The sequence below is a fragment of the Aspergillus ibericus genome, assembly GCF_003184845.1.
Source record: "Aspergillus ibericus CBS 121593 unplaced genomic scaffold BO80scaffold_45, whole genome shotgun sequence".
Classification (NCBI taxonomy): Eukaryota; Fungi; Ascomycota; class Eurotiomycetes; order Eurotiales; family Aspergillaceae; genus Aspergillus; species Aspergillus ibericus.
Genome location: NW_020292143.1, coordinates 237802 through 254832, shown reverse-complemented (window position 1 = coordinate 254832; position 17031 = coordinate 237802). Strand labels below are relative to the sequence as shown.

Sequence of the window (17031 nt, the reverse complement as noted above, 5' to 3'; positions counted from 1 at the left end):
TAGTAGTAGTAGTAGTAGTAGTAGTAGTAGTAGTAGTAGTAGTAGTAGTAGTAGTAGTAGTAGTAGTAGTAGTAGTAGTAGTAGTAGTAGTAGTATTAGTAATGTAATGGATGTGGTAGTGAAGGGTATACGGGCGATCTAAACCGGGGAATCTCTCGGGCGAGAGATGAAACTTTGCTGGGTCGGATCCAGTTATTGGTTTGAGGTTGAGGGATGGATGGGATGGGAATGAGGGCAGGGTTGCCGGATCGGGTAATCGGCACTTGTGGGGATGCGCGTCAGGTTTGGTCTTTCCATGGGTCAGTTCTTGGATGGTACTTTTGCTACACTGCATGTGTATAAATCCAGGATGATCTCTAATGTACTCTGCATTTTACGAGATGTTCATGGTCGCTAATTGTTAGGCCACTATGTCCAATGAAGAAGTCTGTAAAGCTTCAGGTTTATTTGATTGAAACATGTTTGAACATATTGCAAATAGCCCCTGAAAATTATATAAACGGTTGTGTAGTGTAATGGTCATCACTCTGGATTCTGATTCCAGCAATCCCGGTTCGATCCCGGGCACGACCTTTTGCTGGATACTTTTTGCGGGGTGGGAACTATCCGTACTCGGATCTCGGTTACAGCTGCCAACAAATGGATTGTTGCGGATTCCCGTGCTGTTGTTTTAGCAACCCCGCAGTCTTCATTTTTATCAGATAGGCAGGATTGCATAGATGGGATATCTGATACCGATTATCTTATCGCATAGCAATTCAGCGAGACTTGCCCAGGAGAATTCAGCGGATTCAAGTCTTGCGTACAATCCTTCGCAGAATAAGTTTCCTTGATTCGATCCTCCAGCACGTTATGCGAGACATCTCACTAATACTACTACTCAGACCCACCCTGAATATCCCATCTGGCCAGTGAAAGTAGTTGCAACCTTGCTACCCCCGGGCGTCAATCGATGGAGCTTCCTTGATCTTGAATAACCAAGCAATATACCTCTCCAAAATGATCTACACGAGCCGCGGACACCAAAAAGTGCGAAACAACCAGACTGAAGTATACCATACGGAGAAACAGGAGACCCTCATTGCTCGAGAGGATACAACAGCATGCTTCAAATTCTTTGAAATGGTGCTTGTTTAGTCAGCGGGTCATAAACTAGCTAGCAAACTAGGTGACTTGGGCACGGTAAATAACATGATGGGTATACTGTTACCCCTTGGATGAAGTCTATGGCGGGGTTGGTGCTGAATCGTGGCGTTATTATGTGCCAGGAACTGGTTTCTACATGTAAGCAGGATAGCGGAATTGCAGCATACAACGTGGTCCTGACAGATTGCCTGACCTTCTCAGAGTGCTGTTGAATTCAGTCGTACTGGTCTCACCGTACTACCAGTAGACATCAGATCAAAAACTTGCCAGCTGATAACAGATCTCCGTACACGTCAATAGTCCAATCGGTTCCTTGGGTTACCAAACGTGGACTTGACCTTTCAGTGTGGCCGCACCAGTATCGTCTTCGTAGGCGAGGACACACTGGGATGGTGGATCGCGAAGAATGACAGAACCCAACATGGTTCTAGTCTTTGGATGACGAACTTATCTCTCGTCACGATGTTGTACCGATTGGATGTTAACTCAAAGATATGCCTCAGCGCCTGTTGACAGGCTGCCTCTGCGCTAAGGAATTCGGTAGTGGTAGGAGAGGAAGAGTGAGGGGTTTGGGAAAGATGGGATGAATATACATTCATAGATAGTATCTTCATTTGGAGACATCCGGTGCGCAAGTTAGGGCTAATAGAATGGACGTGGGAATTGAAGAGTGCAATTCAAGCCATATGTGAATAGAACAAAGTGCATGCATGCCAGGGCAAATGAATGCACTTCCTTTAGGGCTTGAGAATCTGCCCACAGGAGCCAATGCACCCCAGAACACAGAAGTCTTCGTAAAAGTCTAAGGTAAAGAATATCGGGCAACAAGGCTCCCTGAATCGAGCCTACCGAGGGGATATTGTTGGGGATGAAATGATATAGCCTGCCTTGCGCACGGCGCCGTCGTAATACAGCCACGACCCAACATCAAGACTAACCAAGAGAAGGGCTATATACAGGAGTAAGGGATATAAAGATCACGTGCTTCGCATCGAGTTACCAGTCAGGGGAGGGTATTCGACCTTGAGGTCATTCCCATCTTCATCTGCCAAGCGAATCAGACAGTAAAGCGCTAATTTAATGGTAAGACCGGCTTCAGCACTCCACGGGATACTCTTGTACTTCACGAGTCCAATCCGAGGTTTCAGGTCAGATTCATCAACCGACATATCCGTGGGCTGCCCTGAAATGGTCGAGGAGGATAGACCCCGTTGGTGCGCGGGTGGTGGTGGCCGGGTTCGCACCGGTCTGGGCGAAGTTCGAACGGGGTCAGGGGCTAGATGGAGTTGCATAACCACGAGCTCCTCCTCCGTGATGATAAAGACATACCGGCATCTGTAGACCGCGCCGTAATACTGAACCTGTTCGAAAGGCCTAACATCATCCCTCATCGGGCCGTCCTCGTAGGAATCGTCTACCGTATTGCGAACCGTGTCGACGGCCTTGGCGGGCCTCCATTTGAATTTGGTGTCGCCGAGAACGAGGGCTTTGGCTCTTCCATTCGCGTTCCGTCTTCGTTCATGGCCAGCGCCCCAGTCTGGTGAGCACCCTGCATTCTCTAGTCGAACTCTCCGTATTTTCACTGAAGCATCTTGAATCTCCGAATGAACGGTGGTACCCATGAAGTGAAACCTATCGGCCATTCAGGAGACGACCTGCCAATAACAAGTTTGTCGGAGAATCGACTGGCGAAACGCACATTCGACCGTTCCGTTCGGAAGATGAGAACTGGAAGCTGGGCAGCCTGCTGGGTAAAGGAAGACAGACCGATCAGAGTACGATTCAGGTGTTTTGGCTCCTCCATCACGGACGCAGAACCTACGTAGCCAAGATGGTGGGTTGACGCAGCCAGAAGACACCGTATCAATTAGAACTAATCCCGGTTTAATTCCCCGATTACCCCGAAAGGCAGGCCGCAGAACAACTCTGGCGGCTCAGGATAGCAAAGTCTCAGATTCCAAATCTGATAGACGCTGCCGTGCACGAGTTCGATAGGTTCTTCCGAGAAGCTAGGGCATATACCCATATTGCCCAGTTCTGCTCTGACCGGGAAAGAATTTATTTTCCATGGTTTCATGGCGCGGTCACCACCCTGGATAGAACCCGATTCTCTTCCGGTCATGCCCAGCGGCGAGCAATCGTGCTAGAAGCCATCAAACCGGACATCCGCTCTCGACGCATTCTAGCTGAATCCCCTTCTCCATCACCTGAAAGCTACTCCGAGAGCTGCCTACAAACCCTCACCACTCTCCACTTAAGCCCATTCGAACAGGAGTGGTACCGTTCCTTGTTATCTGACCGACTTCGTCGCTTGAATGCCTTGCATCGCATGGGAATCACCCACGGAGACGTGCAGGACTGGCATTTCCGACTTCCTGACGACTTCCACGATACAGTCTTATATGACTTTTCTGAAGCATACACGTTTTCACCCAAGTTGCCGTTTCGGGTCAATCACGGCAAACCCCGGCCATTGAGACGTATAGCAGAGGGTGAACGTAGACGTGTTGAATTACAAAATCGAAGAACGGTAAGAGATAAACCTCTTCCCCTCAATCATAGCTAATACGTACTTAGAGCCAAGGCTCGAGATCTACGTTCCCACCTCATCAAGTCCAGTTCAGAACAGCTCGTGGATAGTGCTCTCTGGCAGCCGCTGGATCAGGAGGAAATGTTAGAATTGATCATATTGAAAGTCTGGACTCGTCCGGATTGTGGGTTATCCCTTCTGTTTTATTAACTCACGGCTTACAAGAATAGATTTCTCCATGCCAACCCTAGCATCCATCCTCCCATTCCTGGAATATCTCGGCCGAAAGCTCGATCCAGGGTGGTGTATTCGGCGCGCGCGGGTTCTAGATCGGTATATGTCTATTTGGGCTGTTTCCCATGACAATGGGATTCAGTCCATTACTACTACCGATGAGGAGGCGCGGTTTGGAATGGGTGATGGGCGGTATGTGCTGTGCTTGGTGCCGAAGTTGTGGGGGTTGGAGGGTACGGTATTGTATGAGAAGCTCTCCGATGCTTGTAGGTCGTTTGTGTTGAGTGGACGGTCGGGAAGGATTGTTGAGCGGGGGAGTTTCTAGCCTAGATTGATGTCTTCTTGACTTTTTTGATGGGTTTGATTTTTTTTTTTTTTTTTGGTATGGTTATTTGGTGGCATCAATACCGTTGGTGGCGTTCATACCGAGTATTGAGTAATGCCTGCGGGGTGGAATCATCGGGGGAAGATGAAGTTAGGGCACGGGATTGTTTACATTGTAGTGGATTTTCTTTCAGGGGGGGTTGGATTCGTGTTGGGGGTAATTGTGGTGATGGCTGTAATGTACAGGCTGGAAGTATACTGATATCATGGATGGGATTGGATTGTGAGTGGATAGACGGACAATACTCGAAATACGAAGCCTGGATCTCAGAGACTCAGCTTGCGGACTGTCATTGAGTCCTACGTTTGTAATTGAGGAAGTTCAGAAACAGCGCTGTATCTTCGCCAGTAAGCTGGTTCACTCGCATTTCCAAGGACTGCTTTGGTATGCGGGTTGATCCTTTCCAGTTACCTATCCGGGACCAGTTATCTGTCCGGGATATATAGGAAAAGACATACCTTGCTCATTCCAAAACATCCCACTCTGGTTACTTCTTCTGAGAAACTCCATTGGCGGGGGCCCCCATGATGGCTACTAATTCCGCAAGATGGTGCTCGTCAATGTCGTTCTGTCCGAGATGGAAGAGGTCGTCGCCCTCGAACAAGGTCCAGATCTGATCATGTCAGCTCATATCAACGGATTCCATGCTATGCTAATTAGTACTCCCGTAGCTGGGTATGGAATGGGGCATGAACTGACTAGATGTCTCGGCACAGCCAGGTGGTGGACGTGGTGTCGTATGTTAGCTTGGACGCGACCTGGTCTTGCGATGCGAGGATCTCGCCGACATAGGTGGGATAGAAGTGCTGGGGATTGTAGTTGGGGAGCTTCTCCTCCTCGATGGGTTTCCAGCGTCACGAAGCCGGACTTGGGGAAGGGGGTCGAGGGCCCAGACATTGGGATGAATAGATGTAAGAGACGGGGTGTGTGCTGTTGAAAGGTGCTTAAGAGGTCGACTGGTCTGGACAATGGAAGGCAGACGGGTGCGAACTGGCGACATGCTGTTCCACAATCTCAGCACAGTAGCATTGAGAATCGGATAATTCCTTGCTCGAATAGAGCAACAAGTCAGACTGCAGAATCCCGCAATGGCGTACACGGTAGACTCGCGTGTCTGGCCAGATAAGCTCTTATAGAGCCTGGAGGAGTCATCGAATCATCTCATAAGAACTTCCTACACGAAAGTTACCGGGATCATTCTATCCGCCAACATGATTTGCCGCTCTATTATCCCGTCTGGATAGCCGCACGGCACGTGGTCCCTCCAGATGCAGAGGAACACGGACAAAGGAATGCGGAGGATTTCTCCGCAGGACGGGAGGGTCCGAAGGCCATTAGGGAGCTGTCGGATGCTCAGGCATGAATCAGCTTGGGTGAGAGATGTGTCAAAAATTGTTTGTATAATGTCGCTACAAGGGGTCGTAGATAGGGTAGCGTAGATGAGGAGGCAGCTCACGATTGAGGGAGATACCATAGCGAACAGGGATACACCGGTTGCAGGAGTATAGCATAGAGATTTATACTCATGATGCGATCCAACAGGCAGTCCCATGATCTTTCTACAGCCGGGTTGAGAATATCCGATACTTCTCAGGAGAACAGGAGTCATATCCAAGTCCATTATGTAGTTACCTCCGGCGTGGATATCATAGCTATACTCTACTCACTTACTATACTGATACCATACCTGAATGATACTCCGTCTAACCCATCCCACCACCCCAAAACCCTAAGAACCCAATCTATACCCTCCCACCAAAATCAACTCGAACTTACTAGGAAACCACCCAAATAAACTCTAGATAGGCATTAAATGAACACATACCTACCTCAGAAGCCGACGTGAACCAACGCCTCTTGAACCCTAACCTTCGCGCCATGTCTTACCCGATCGGGGCATCCGATCCAGCCTTGCCGGGCCTTATCTGTTATCTATCGAGTATATCAATCTTGCCCCAACCCGACCCTCATTCAGCCAACATACAACATACATACATACCCTCTCCCTCATCCAAACCAACAGACACACAGAGAGAGAGAGATCCAGTCACACATCTCATAAATATCAAGAACAAAAACAAAGATGAGAACTATTCACATCGCCATCCTCGACACTGACGTCCCCGTCCCAACCATCTACACTACCCGCGGTCTCTACAGTACCCAATTCCATGCTCTTCTCGCCGCAGCCACCACCCGTCTCAACCAACATTCTTCCTCGGAGGAGGAGAAGGAGATTCGCATCCACACGACCGCCTACGACGCCGTCGGTGGCCACCTCCCCTCCTTCTCCAGCCTACTCACCACCCCCTCCCATCCACCACCTAACCCTAAAGAAGAGGGGGCGGTAAACCCCCTCACCATCCCCATCTCCGCCCTCCTGATCACCGGCTCCGCGGCCTCAGTCTACGACCCTACCCTCCCCTGGATCCCCCCCTTAATCGATTTCCTGAGAACAGTATATGAGAACTACCCCCGGGTGAAGCTCTTCGGGAGTTGTTTCGGACATCAGCTTATTGCGTACTCTCTTCTTTCTACTTCCTCTGCTACGGGAGCAAAAAAGGGGAACGTGCGGGTCGAACGTTGTCCCCTCGGCATGGAAATCGGATTAGCGAGGGTGACACTCTCCTCGGGGTTCGTGGATGCGTTTCCCTGCTTGAAAGGGACGAAGGAGTGGAGGGTGCAGATGGTGCATGGGGATTGGGTGGCCTCCTCGTTATTATCTTCGGAGGAGGGGGGGGGGGAGGGGGACGCGCTACCAGCCCCGTGGGTGAATATTGGGTCGACGGACCAGTGTCCCATTCAGGGATTGTATGCTCCGGGCAGGGTGTTGTCGTATCAGGGCCATTTTGAGTTCGATTCGGTGGTCAATCGGGAAACCTGTGTGGAGTTTGGGAGGCGGTTGGGGTGGACGGAGGAATCTCTTCAGCAATATGTGGAGGCGATTGGGGAGGTGGATGGCGAGGGGGATGATTCCAAGGTGGCGGCCGAAGTGGTGGTGCGATTCCTGGCGGGAGAGGATGAACCCACCGAGTACCTGTCCCCGGCAGAAAAAGCCGGGCTAAAAGAAAAGCTGGCATCTACTCTCAGCCTCATCGGCCAGTTGATCAGTTGGTCGACCAGAACCTAAGCATATCCTAAAGCAAACCTCATGAAACCTAAGCATCAAATCTAACCATAAATGAAGATATCCAAACACCATCCTGTATATACCGCCAGCGTATGTATACCAAACACCGTCCTTTTCATCATCCGGTCATCAGGCGCATCCTGGGCCAGCCCTCACACTGTACCAGTTACAGTCGGACGCCACTCATTTCTCATCGTGCCCAGCCATTATTCATAACTTCCGTAAAACATAACACATCACCAGGATCACCGGAAATCCAGCTGAAACGCCTTCCACTTGCCTCCCACCGTGCGGCACCGAGGACAGCCCCGGGGACTGGGGTAACTGGTCGGGCCATGCGACATCACGCTGCTAGGGCTCGATGTCACATTGCGAAACGACACCGGTGGACTACTGATAAACAACCCCACGCACTCCCGGCACACGCCGCAAATACACTCCGTGCAGGCATAGCATTCGTTTAGCGCCCACGGCCGCTTGCAACTCGCACAGTAAATGTGAATCTCTTTGCTGCGGTAGGAAGCCGGAGTCGGGTTCGAAAACCGGTGATGCTGGCGCTGCGACGCCGACGAGGGATACATATTCAACACCGGACTTGACTCGTTGTTAGTCCCGAGGTGACTGAATGCATACGTCTTGCCCGAGGCCGAGGAGGCTGAATCAAGCGAAGACTCGATGGACGGAAAAGGCTCCAAATCACTGTCGCGATTGCGCGCCATGTCAAACGGTGGCGGGGTCAACGACTTGTGCAAAGGCGATGCTGCATACGAGTGAGGGGGAAAAGGCCGATGCGAAGTTGGTGGCGGCAGTCCGGGCGAGGGTTGAAAGGCCGGTGGGAGCGATGACCGGTTCTTGCCGACCGAAGGAGCCGATGTAATGTGCGAAATCAACGGCGGCATCGTAGGTGACCGACCAACCTGTGATCTTAGTACAGCTCGGGTTGACTGCGAAGAGCGCCTACCTCCGAGTTATGATCGTCATCCGCTTCCGTGGCCGAGGTAGCGGCCTCGATCAAATCCTCCCAGCGCTTGCCTTGAGCCCACGCCGCAGTTTGGGGCTCGGCAGACAGCGCCTTGCGTTCACCGAGGCTCGGGCGTCGCGCGTATTCCTTTGATCTCGTCCGTTCATGCTTCGGTTTCCGAGCTCTGGAAATGGACGACTTGCGAGGACGGGGAAGCTTGTCTCGGTGTTGAATAGGGGGCAGGGTGGAAGAGCGACCGGGCGGCGAGTGCGTCAGAATCGATGGGAGCAGCTCGCGAGGGCGCGGGGACGAAAACGGAGGCAGAGATTCCTGCTTGAAGTGCTCCCTGAGGGACGGCAGTTCAATCGACCGCAGGCGATCCTGATCATTATCCGAGTGTGTTTCCTGCGCACCGTTAGCTAATTCGCAGCTAATTCCTTCTTCCCAAGTATACATACCATGTCGGTATCCCAGTCGGATGCGAGACGGTTGTGATGTAATTGCGCCAATGCGACGGCGGCGGTGGCGGCGGCGGGGTGAGTCTCGTCCATGCCCCGCGGGGTCGCCGGAGAGCTGGCATCCGCGACGTAGATGTCCCGGTCGGCGACTAAACCGTCAGTCTATAGCCACACACAGGCAGTGAAGTACCGACCATTACGGCGCCGCGAAGGGGCCTGATTATTGGGAGGAGACAGATGGGCCCGCTGGTCGGGAGGCGTGGTGACCATCAAAATGAAGCTTTCCTCGGTCGCCGGGAGCTTCGGGATGTAGTGATTGGGGTGGGCTCGCCGGATGTGCTCCTGCATGGAGCGATATCGCTTCTCCTAAGGGCAGAAACCTGTTAGAGCAGGCACTAGAGCAGGCATCGGATGGACAGCGACCGATATATCTCAACAGTGCTCCGGCCAATTGTCAGGCAGCGCAGGCTGCTTGCTGACCATTGCATGAAAGTGGGGCTCCCGATCGATAAGGACTGAGATGGGAGCTGGAAGGGAAGAAGAGCGAGCACTCACGCCCAGGCATCGTTTCCGACAATTGGAGCCATCATTATTCTTCAAGGGACACACCACCTCATTGTTGACGTCGGTGACAGAGAAGGAGCTGGTCAGCGAGGCTCGCGGCGGCATGGTCTGCATGGATCCGTCCTGGCGGCGGGGTCGGTGGGAGGGTCAAGCCAGAAACCAGCACAAGCAGCACAAGCACAAGCACAGGCACAGGCAGCACTAGATCGAGATCAATTCAATTTGCACGACCGGACCTCCAACGCATGCTCTACTGTCAGGCGCAGGAAAAGGATCCAGAAAGCAAGCAACGAGTATGTAAAGGAGAAGCTGAGAGGCGAACGATGAGGAAGAAAAGATCGGGGAGGGAATGAATCCGTGGTCGAGCTAGACGGCAAGTAATAGAGTGTATGAGTAATATCGAATGAATTCGCCCTACTGCTGAGCTACGCCTCGGAGGTCGTAATAATAGTGGTTACTGTAGTCGTCGTCCAGCACGTCCGGCGTAATGGCAGGAAACTAAAGCACCGTCGAGGACTCGGTCAGGTCCAAGAAGGGGGAGGGGGTCAAGCAGCTAGGCCCAGTCCAGGTCTCGGCCACCCAGCCTAGGCTGCCTTGGGCTAGTCGGCTCGAAAAAAAAGAAAATTGACAGCCTGCGGATTGGGGGATGGCAATCCACTAGGCAAAAAGAGCAAGAGTCCAAAAAGAAAAGCGTTACTCCGTAAAAAAAAAAAAAAAAAAGAAAATGGAAAAAGGGAAAGGCGGCGATGCCTGGAGGGGAAGAAAAGGAGGGTGGGAACCGAGCTGTACATACTGTACTCCGTACACGTATGAAATGAATTACCTCTAACATTACATACAATACAGAAAAGTCAAAAGTGGGAAGATCAATCCGAGTCACCCCGACCGCGTGGCTTGTAGAGGTCGGAGGTCCAGGATTAGTGAATAATGCAGAAGACGCCCTTGTGCATCGGCAGGATGAGCTGTACCCTCGAGGCTGGGATCAGAGTATCACGGCACTCGATCCGGTGACACGATAAGCATACTCCAGCCCCGTACGGCGGGTGAGAGCAAGAGTCACGGGGAAGATAACGGACCTCCGGGAGCTGTTCGATCATGGGCGTGGTACTCCGTAGCAACTAACAAGATAGCTGGAGATAGCTCAGAACTAGCAAGTAGCTACGACATCGTGCTACGGTAGTACTTAGTCAAGCAGCAGAGGGTTTGCCATCAATCCCTATGAGGCATTATCATCCTGGGTGATACAGCATGTGCTTGCTGGTATTACCATTTCGTACCGTGTATAGAGCTAGTACTATCTGATGCCGATTGCGCCTATCGATAACTGTAATGTGGGACAGCGCGATATCCGCACAAAGCATGAATTCGGGTTCGCTCCTCGCAGATATTACTTGTTTAGTGGCATACCCTTGGAATTAGATTCTAGGAAGTCAGTCTTATTGTTCTCATCAGGATATCTGGATCACTCGAGCAGCTCTGAATGTGCAGGGAATCTAATTGCCGATAAGTCGGTGACGCTTAGACTCAAGCAGTATCGGGTCGAGATGACAATACCGTACCGCAATCAAGGAGGGGGGGGGAAGGCAACTTTCTAACTTAGTAGCTGCGACGACGGAGACCTCCGTGAGGTACGGAGTATAAATCCTCGCCATGACTTCTACGATGTACTCTATGTACTCCGTAAAGACCCTTGACTTCGATTAAAAAGGTAAACTTCGACCGAACTTCCGGATGATATTGGTGGCCGATGCAGTTGCAGCTGGAATAATACCATACATACGGTACGGTCACACGTCCTGACCAGCACTTCGGGAATGCCGGTGGAACCCCTCCATTCTTGGGGTTGCGACAGCTGCAGCATAATCAGCTTTGGCGACGGATGAATGGGAGGGGGCCTTATGGCCATGGCAGATCGGAAGGTCACATTGCTCGTAGTCCGTTTAGGCAGTTCAGGAATCCCGATCGCGTGGTGTCTGGCCAGCCAGCGAACGGACGGCCATGTGCAACATACCCCTCTTCCTTCCCAGTTCCTCCTCCAGCTCTCCCCAGCTCCGGGTTGAGCTTCCATGCAACGCAGCGCCGAGCTCTTAGCTGGAGCTTTCCCTGGGCGTGGCCTAGAGACGGCGCTAGTGGCAAGATTGGTTTAGCGCGACGCCACTCCAGTTCCTTATTCCCGTCTGGGTGGGGCTCTCGAAACGGGTGTACCTTAGCAAACGATGCGCGCGAGGAAATTTTCGCCTTCTCGAAACAAGTGGCCACCGCCGATTCCATGGGAGGCTGGGGCAATTTGTTGGCCCATGGCGGAGTGTCTGGACCATTCCTGCGATTTTCAGTAAGGCGACACGGAAGATTCCTATTCCCCAGGAAAAGGGGCAACTCGTCAACAGGTGATCTTGACCAGCACAACGGCCGAGAGGAGGTGCCTCGGAATCACACTATCGCTGTCCGCCGGAGTGGAGGGGTTGATGCCCAAGTCCTGTCTTAAGCGAAACAGGGTGCCGTGAATTCCCGGGCTTAGTTGAGTAGGCCTTGTTTAATTTTTGACCCGTTGCCCGTGCTGTCTTTGTCCGTTGACCCTCCAGTCAGTAGCCACTAGCCAGTACTTTGTCCGGCCAGAAAGTCTATCTATGCATTGCACACGCGGCTAAGCGGTTCTAGCTTGGGGACAAGAGGGGCGGTTTAGCTTCGGTTACGGACTTCAGCCGATATGGTTGTTTAATGTGTGCACTCCGCTACACTCGCCCAGGAATGTTCACCCATATCCATGGATTTCGAGTCCATATGCAAAGAATAATTCCTGCTGGCCAACCGTGGCCTAATCCACATGGTGTCCATTGGTCTGGTCCGAAATCCTCACCGACAGAGCTGGTCAAAAGTTTCACTTGGGTGCGGAGAAAATTCTATTCTTGGAAAAACGACCTCAATTGCCCACCAGTCGCAGCATGCCGTGGACCAGCTTGAGTCAGTCTTACATGGTACAGGTACACAGTACTCTGAAGTCTGATGTACTTGGGTGCTCCGTATGCTGGCTGACTCCCGGTGGCCGAGCGGGACCTGATACTACTCGTACTGTAGAAGATGGAGGAGCTGACAATCGCATTGACAGGCTTTGTTCTTGAATCCCTTGCATCTGCCTAGCCAATACCACACGATGTTCATGCAGGCCGCGAGCACTCCTCGCAGGGGACCATGCATCGTCCCAACAGCAAAGATTCCAGGCGGCCGTGTCTGGGGAGCCGCCTGCATTGGTGGCCGCCGAAAATTGCACGTCCAAATGGCACTTTCTGCGGGCAGCTGGTCACTTGCCTTTCCGGGCACGATGCAGTGCGCAAAGCATTATGATTGGCTCAGTTTCCGGCAGGGGATGATGCACGGTACCCAATCAGAGGCCGCCTGTTGGTGAATGTCTCGACCGATTCGGACGAGTCCCCCACTCGGCTGGTCTGTATTCTTCAATCTTTCATCCGGGTACCGGTACGGTAACAATGACCGGAGGTTGGTTGTACCGTTGGGCGAGTTTGGGAGAGTCCTGGGAGAAGGAGAACAACCCCTCAATTTCAGTGCTGAATTCCCCTTCCCAGTTTCAATAGTCAAGTTGATAGAGGATACTGTTCCATGGAATGGCCGGCGCGATCGAGATGGGATCGGCAAGGATCTGGGATCCAACATTTCTCTTCCCTACTTACTCAGTCTGTACCTCCCGATCGGTCAACGGCTGGCGGCAGAATGGAGTACATGAACCTGCGTTGCACCGCAGCCTATATACTCCGTGAAGGTATCAATCCCCGTAGCTTCGACGTGATACCCGAGGGACCCTAAAGACTTCAAGTCGAGATGCCGACCACTTCTGAGAGAACGGAGTCTGGTTGTCCACCCCTTTATCCGACGAAGGGATGTCGAGCCATGGCAGAGATCTCAAACCCTGAAGGTGATGTCGGATCGCCCGCCTCATCCCTGCATCCGAACGTATGCAACGGGATGGGAGTCTTATCGCAAGACTTCTTGTATAGGGGTTGTGTTGAATGGCGCTCCGCAACACCGTCGGATGTGGTGATGTCACTACCATAGCCCGACAGGAGACAACGGACCATCACGGATGGTGATCCTCCACACGAGCTACAAGCTAGCCCGATCACTAAGGAGCTTGTTTCCGCTTCCTCCAGGCTTCACCAGGCTGCTTTCAGCCTGTATAGCATGATAGCATCATGCTGACCATCGGCTACCCCAGCGGTGGTGCCGTATATCCGGGTCCGATGCCCCACGGGGATCAGCACCAACGGCATCCGATGGCTGGAGGGCACTTTACCCTGGAACCGACGTGATTGCCAGCATCCGACTCCACGTCACGCTACATGACATCGCCGGTGAGGGGATGCACTGTGCCTGGTAGATACATAAGAGCTGACCGCGCAAGTCGATAGCATCTCAATCACAACTCAATCTTAGCTCTACCACCACCCACACTCCGATCACCACAATGACTGCGCCCAAGAAGAACTTCCATGTGGCCATCGTCGGGGGTGGTATCGCCGGCGTCACTCTAGCCATCGCCCTGTACCACCGCAACATCTCCGTCACCATCTACGAGCAAGCCCACGAGTTCGCCGAAGTCGGCGCGGGGGTCGCCTTCGGCCCCAATGCCGTCCAAGCCATGAACTTCTGTCACGAGGGCATCTACAACGCGTTCGAAAAGGTCTGCACCCGAAACCTCTGGCCCACGAAGCAAAAGGTGTGGTTCGACTATCTGGACGGGTACAACAAGGGGCCCAACCCGGCGAACAACGGTCGCCAGGACATCGAGTTCACCATCTCCAACAGCGTGGGACAGAACGGCGTTCACCGCGCGCATTTCCTCGACGAGTTGATCAAGCTGGTGCCCAAGGAGATTTCTCGCTTCAACCGGCGACTAGAGGACATCCACGAGCGCATTAGCGATGGCAAGTTGATCCTGAAGTTTGCCGATGGATCCGAGGAGGAAGCCGACGTGGTGATCGGCTGCGATGGAATCAAGTCGCGGGTGCGCCAGCTTATCGTGGGCGCCGACCATCCCTCTGCGAAGCCGTCCTACACCCACAAGTACGCCTATCGGGGACTGGTGCCCATGGATAAGGCGGTCGACGCGATCGGGGAGGAATTGGCTTCTAACGCCTGTATGCATGTAAGCATCCTCTTTAAGCTTAATGCAGCCAAACTAGCAGCACTAACGACTCTAGATGGGTCCCAGCGGCCACATGCTGACCTTCCCCGTCAACAGGGGCAAAACGCTCAACATCGTCGCCTTCCACACCAGCCCCGACGAATGGGCCGAGTACCCCCGATTGACGCGCCAGGGCACCCGCGACGAGGTCCTGCGCGACTTTGCCGGCTACGGCTCCAACGTGATCAATCTGTTGAAGTTGACCGATCCCGAACTCAGCGTGGTAGGTTTTCGTCCCCTGAAGTTTTGAAGTTTCCTCGAACTTAACTCTAACTCTATCGCAGTGGGCTATTTTCGACCTGGGTGAAAACCCTGTGCCGACCTTCCACAAGGGCCGGGTGGCTATCTCCGGGGACGCCGCGCACGCCACCTCGCCGCACCACGGGGCCGGCGCTGGGTTCTGTATCGAGGATACCGCCGTCCTGGCTGCTCTGCTGGAAGACGAGTGGGTGCAGACGCACAAGGACCTCAAGGCCGCCCTGGCAGCGTTTGACGAGAATCGCCGCGAGCGCACGCAGTGGTTGGTGCAGAGCAGTCGGTTTATCGGCGACTGCTACGAGTGGCGTGCGGATGGCGTGGGCGGCGACTTTCAGAAGATTGAAGCGGCGATTAACCACCGGAATGGGATCATCGCCAATGTGGATATCGGTCAGATGTGCGACGACGCACGGAAGCAACTGGAGCAGAGGCTTCATGCGGAGAAGGCCTCCTTATAGATACATCTGCAGCCGTGTATAGATGATTGGGTTGATTAGCGATTGCTATTCCGCTTTGTGCTTTTGTTGAATAGATTACGGAACTAGCGAAGCTATCTTGAAATTATTGGTTTGTTCATATTCGAATTGCTTCAGTCTTGTGTCAATGGATACATTCATCATAGCTTGTCGCAGCTCACTGGAATCACCCCATCCCTCTCTCCAACTTCACCGTAGCTACCTGGTATGAAAGCGACCCCATCATACCGTACTATGCAACGAAGCCTCCAAACAAACACACCACTCAATTCTATCAACCTACTCCCACCTCACGATCGTACCAGGAACCCAGAGAATACAGCACCATTCGTCTCACATCACGACATCTGATTCAACAATGAAGTGTCAATACCATCCGATGCAGTATCATCCCGAAAGCAGATCAAGTACATACCATCAAGCATCATATTCCATCAAACCAACCGATCCCGTTTCCTTCAGAGAGACTACGCTCCGATATCGACCACGACAACTCTACCACCCACTCCCAGACATACGACACCGGATTCACCAGACTCTCAATCGGAGTATACGGCAGTATCGCGAGATCATGGAATTGCGTCATGGCGAACCTTATCACCACTTTCACTCAACCAACTTCCAAGATAAAATTACCATACAAAATCGAACCAAAAATCCATTACAAAAGAATCAGAAGCGAAAACCAGACACAAAACTGTATCCCTTCACCACCCCCAAACACGCCCAAGAAGTAACACGACACAAACAGGACAAAAATTCCATGCCCGAAGTACTGCAATCTGATTGGTCCCCCGCAACCCCATGCACGCTGCGGTCGGCCAAGGTAACTATCCTCCAATCAGGGCCGGACTGCAAACCTGTTTGCTCTGTTTGAGTGGTTTTGATGGTTTGGGCTGTTTGGATAGGGGGAAGCCTTCGGATGTGGGGTTGGGGAGGGCGCTTCCGATAGTGAGCTGGTCTTCCGATGGGTTCATCGTGATGGAACTGGGAACGATGACGATGACGGGTTTGTGGGCTGGATTATCTAAATTGGTTGGTTTTGGTTCTTTGATCGTGCAGATATTGGGTTTCTGACTGTGAGTTGGAATTTATTAGGAAAGTGAGGCAGACAGGCTGTGGAATGGTGGTGGTGGTTATCCGATCTCACTCACAGGCGGGCAGGATGACTCTAGAATGATCGGGACACGATCTATGGGATACGACTCCCCGATGCTCGACTATACTGCTTGCTTTATGGAGACAGCTCTTAGCACATCACTCGAGTTCCTTTTTTGTCTACCAGCGCAGGTGAAACCCCGTGGTGTTGAGGCTATCCCGACTACCGAGGACAAGATGTGGAGACTGGGCCTGTGGGTCCTTGTCAACCCCAGGTCTTGGTAGGTCTTGGTATAACGACATGCTTGGGTTGGTTATTGTGGATTGAATAACTGACGATTTGCAGCAATCTGATCGGGGAGGACCTTGGGTTGAGGTGCCCATACATCCCGGAAACACGTTGCCAGAAATGCATTTGAGAAGACTCGACATGATGCCTGACACCTGGCACAAGTCGTGAGGTCTCGAGTATTATTCTACGTTGAGCGAAAGGGGGCTCGAATGGAGCGTTGTTGCCGTATGAGATGGCATGGCGCGATGTGAATCAATATGGCAAGGGAGCGTTGCCCTCGGTTTTAGTCCACAGGGGAATGA

At 52.4% G+C, this 17031-nt stretch overlaps 7 protein-coding genes and 1 non-coding gene across 8 annotated transcripts; 6 read left to right on the top strand and 2 right to left on the bottom strand.

Moving 5' to 3' along the window:
• Window positions 1-501: 501 nt before the first annotated feature.
• On the top strand, window positions 502-573 carry BO80DRAFT_t256. Its single transcript has one exon. It is a non-coding gene; the product is annotated as a tRNA-Gln (tRNA).
• Window positions 574-2123: 1550 nt separating this feature from the next.
• On the bottom strand, window positions 2124-2768 carry BO80DRAFT_448436 (uncharacterized protein; the record flags this gene model as incomplete). Its single annotated transcript, XM_025721670.1, has 1 exon — window positions 2124-2768. One exon carries the CDS (start codon window positions 2766-2768, stop codon window positions 2124-2126), a length of 645 nt encoding a protein of 214 aa, XP_025571776.1.
• A 266-nt stretch (window positions 2769-3034) lies between these two features.
• BO80DRAFT_364181 (uncharacterized protein) lies at window positions 3035-4235 on the top strand (the record flags this gene model as incomplete). The annotated part of the gene is made up of 3 exons (XM_025716139.1): window positions 3035-3676; window positions 3731-3860; window positions 3907-4235. Coding segments are annotated over 3 exons (1101 nt in total), but the record flags the coding sequence as incomplete, so codon positions are not given.
• Window positions 4236-6285: 2050 nt separating this feature from the next.
• Window positions 6286-7425, top strand: BO80DRAFT_504796 (type 1 glutamine amidotransferase; the record flags this gene model as incomplete). The annotated part of the gene is made up of 1 exon (XM_025724445.1): window positions 6286-7425. The coding sequence occupies exon 1, from the start codon at window positions 6379-6381 to the stop codon at window positions 7423-7425; it is 1047 nt and encodes a 348-aa protein (XP_025571774.1). The 5' UTR covers window positions 6286-6378.
• A 97-nt stretch (window positions 7426-7522) lies between these two features.
• On the bottom strand, window positions 7523-9764 carry rfeD (putative transcription factor RfeD). Its single transcript, XM_025714132.1, has 5 exons — window positions 9400-9764; window positions 9039-9210; window positions 8845-8993; window positions 8387-8791; window positions 7523-8342 (listed from the first exon to the last, which is right to left on the bottom strand). The coding sequence occupies exons 1-5, from the start codon at window positions 9520-9522 to the stop codon at window positions 7671-7673; spliced, it is 1521 nt and encodes a 506-aa protein (XP_025571773.1). The 5' UTR covers window positions 9523-9764; the 3' UTR covers window positions 7523-7670.
• Window positions 9765-11096: 1332 nt separating this feature from the next.
• On the top strand, window positions 11097-12010 carry BO80DRAFT_193215 (uncharacterized protein). The gene has a single exon (XM_025714130.1). It carries the CDS (start codon window positions 11288-11290, stop codon window positions 11891-11893), a length of 606 nt encoding a protein of 201 aa, XP_025571772.1. The 5' UTR covers window positions 11097-11287; the 3' UTR covers window positions 11894-12010.
• On the top strand, window positions 12011-12999 carry BO80DRAFT_193216 (uncharacterized protein). Its single transcript, XM_025714131.1, has 2 exons — window positions 12011-12294; window positions 12515-12999. The coding sequence occupies exons 1-2, from the start codon at window positions 12127-12129 to the stop codon at window positions 12809-12811; spliced, it is 465 nt and encodes a 154-aa protein (XP_025571771.1). The 5' UTR covers window positions 12011-12126; the 3' UTR covers window positions 12812-12999.
• An 886-nt stretch (window positions 13000-13885) lies between these two features.
• Window positions 13886-15321, top strand: BO80DRAFT_437833 (salicylate hydroxylase; the record flags this gene model as incomplete). The annotated part of the gene is made up of 3 exons (XM_025721014.1): window positions 13886-14566; window positions 14622-14828; window positions 14890-15321. The coding sequence occupies 3 exons, from the start codon at window positions 13886-13888 to the stop codon at window positions 15319-15321; spliced, it is 1320 nt and encodes a 439-aa protein (XP_025571770.1).
• Window positions 15322-17031: the final 1710 nt, after the last annotated feature.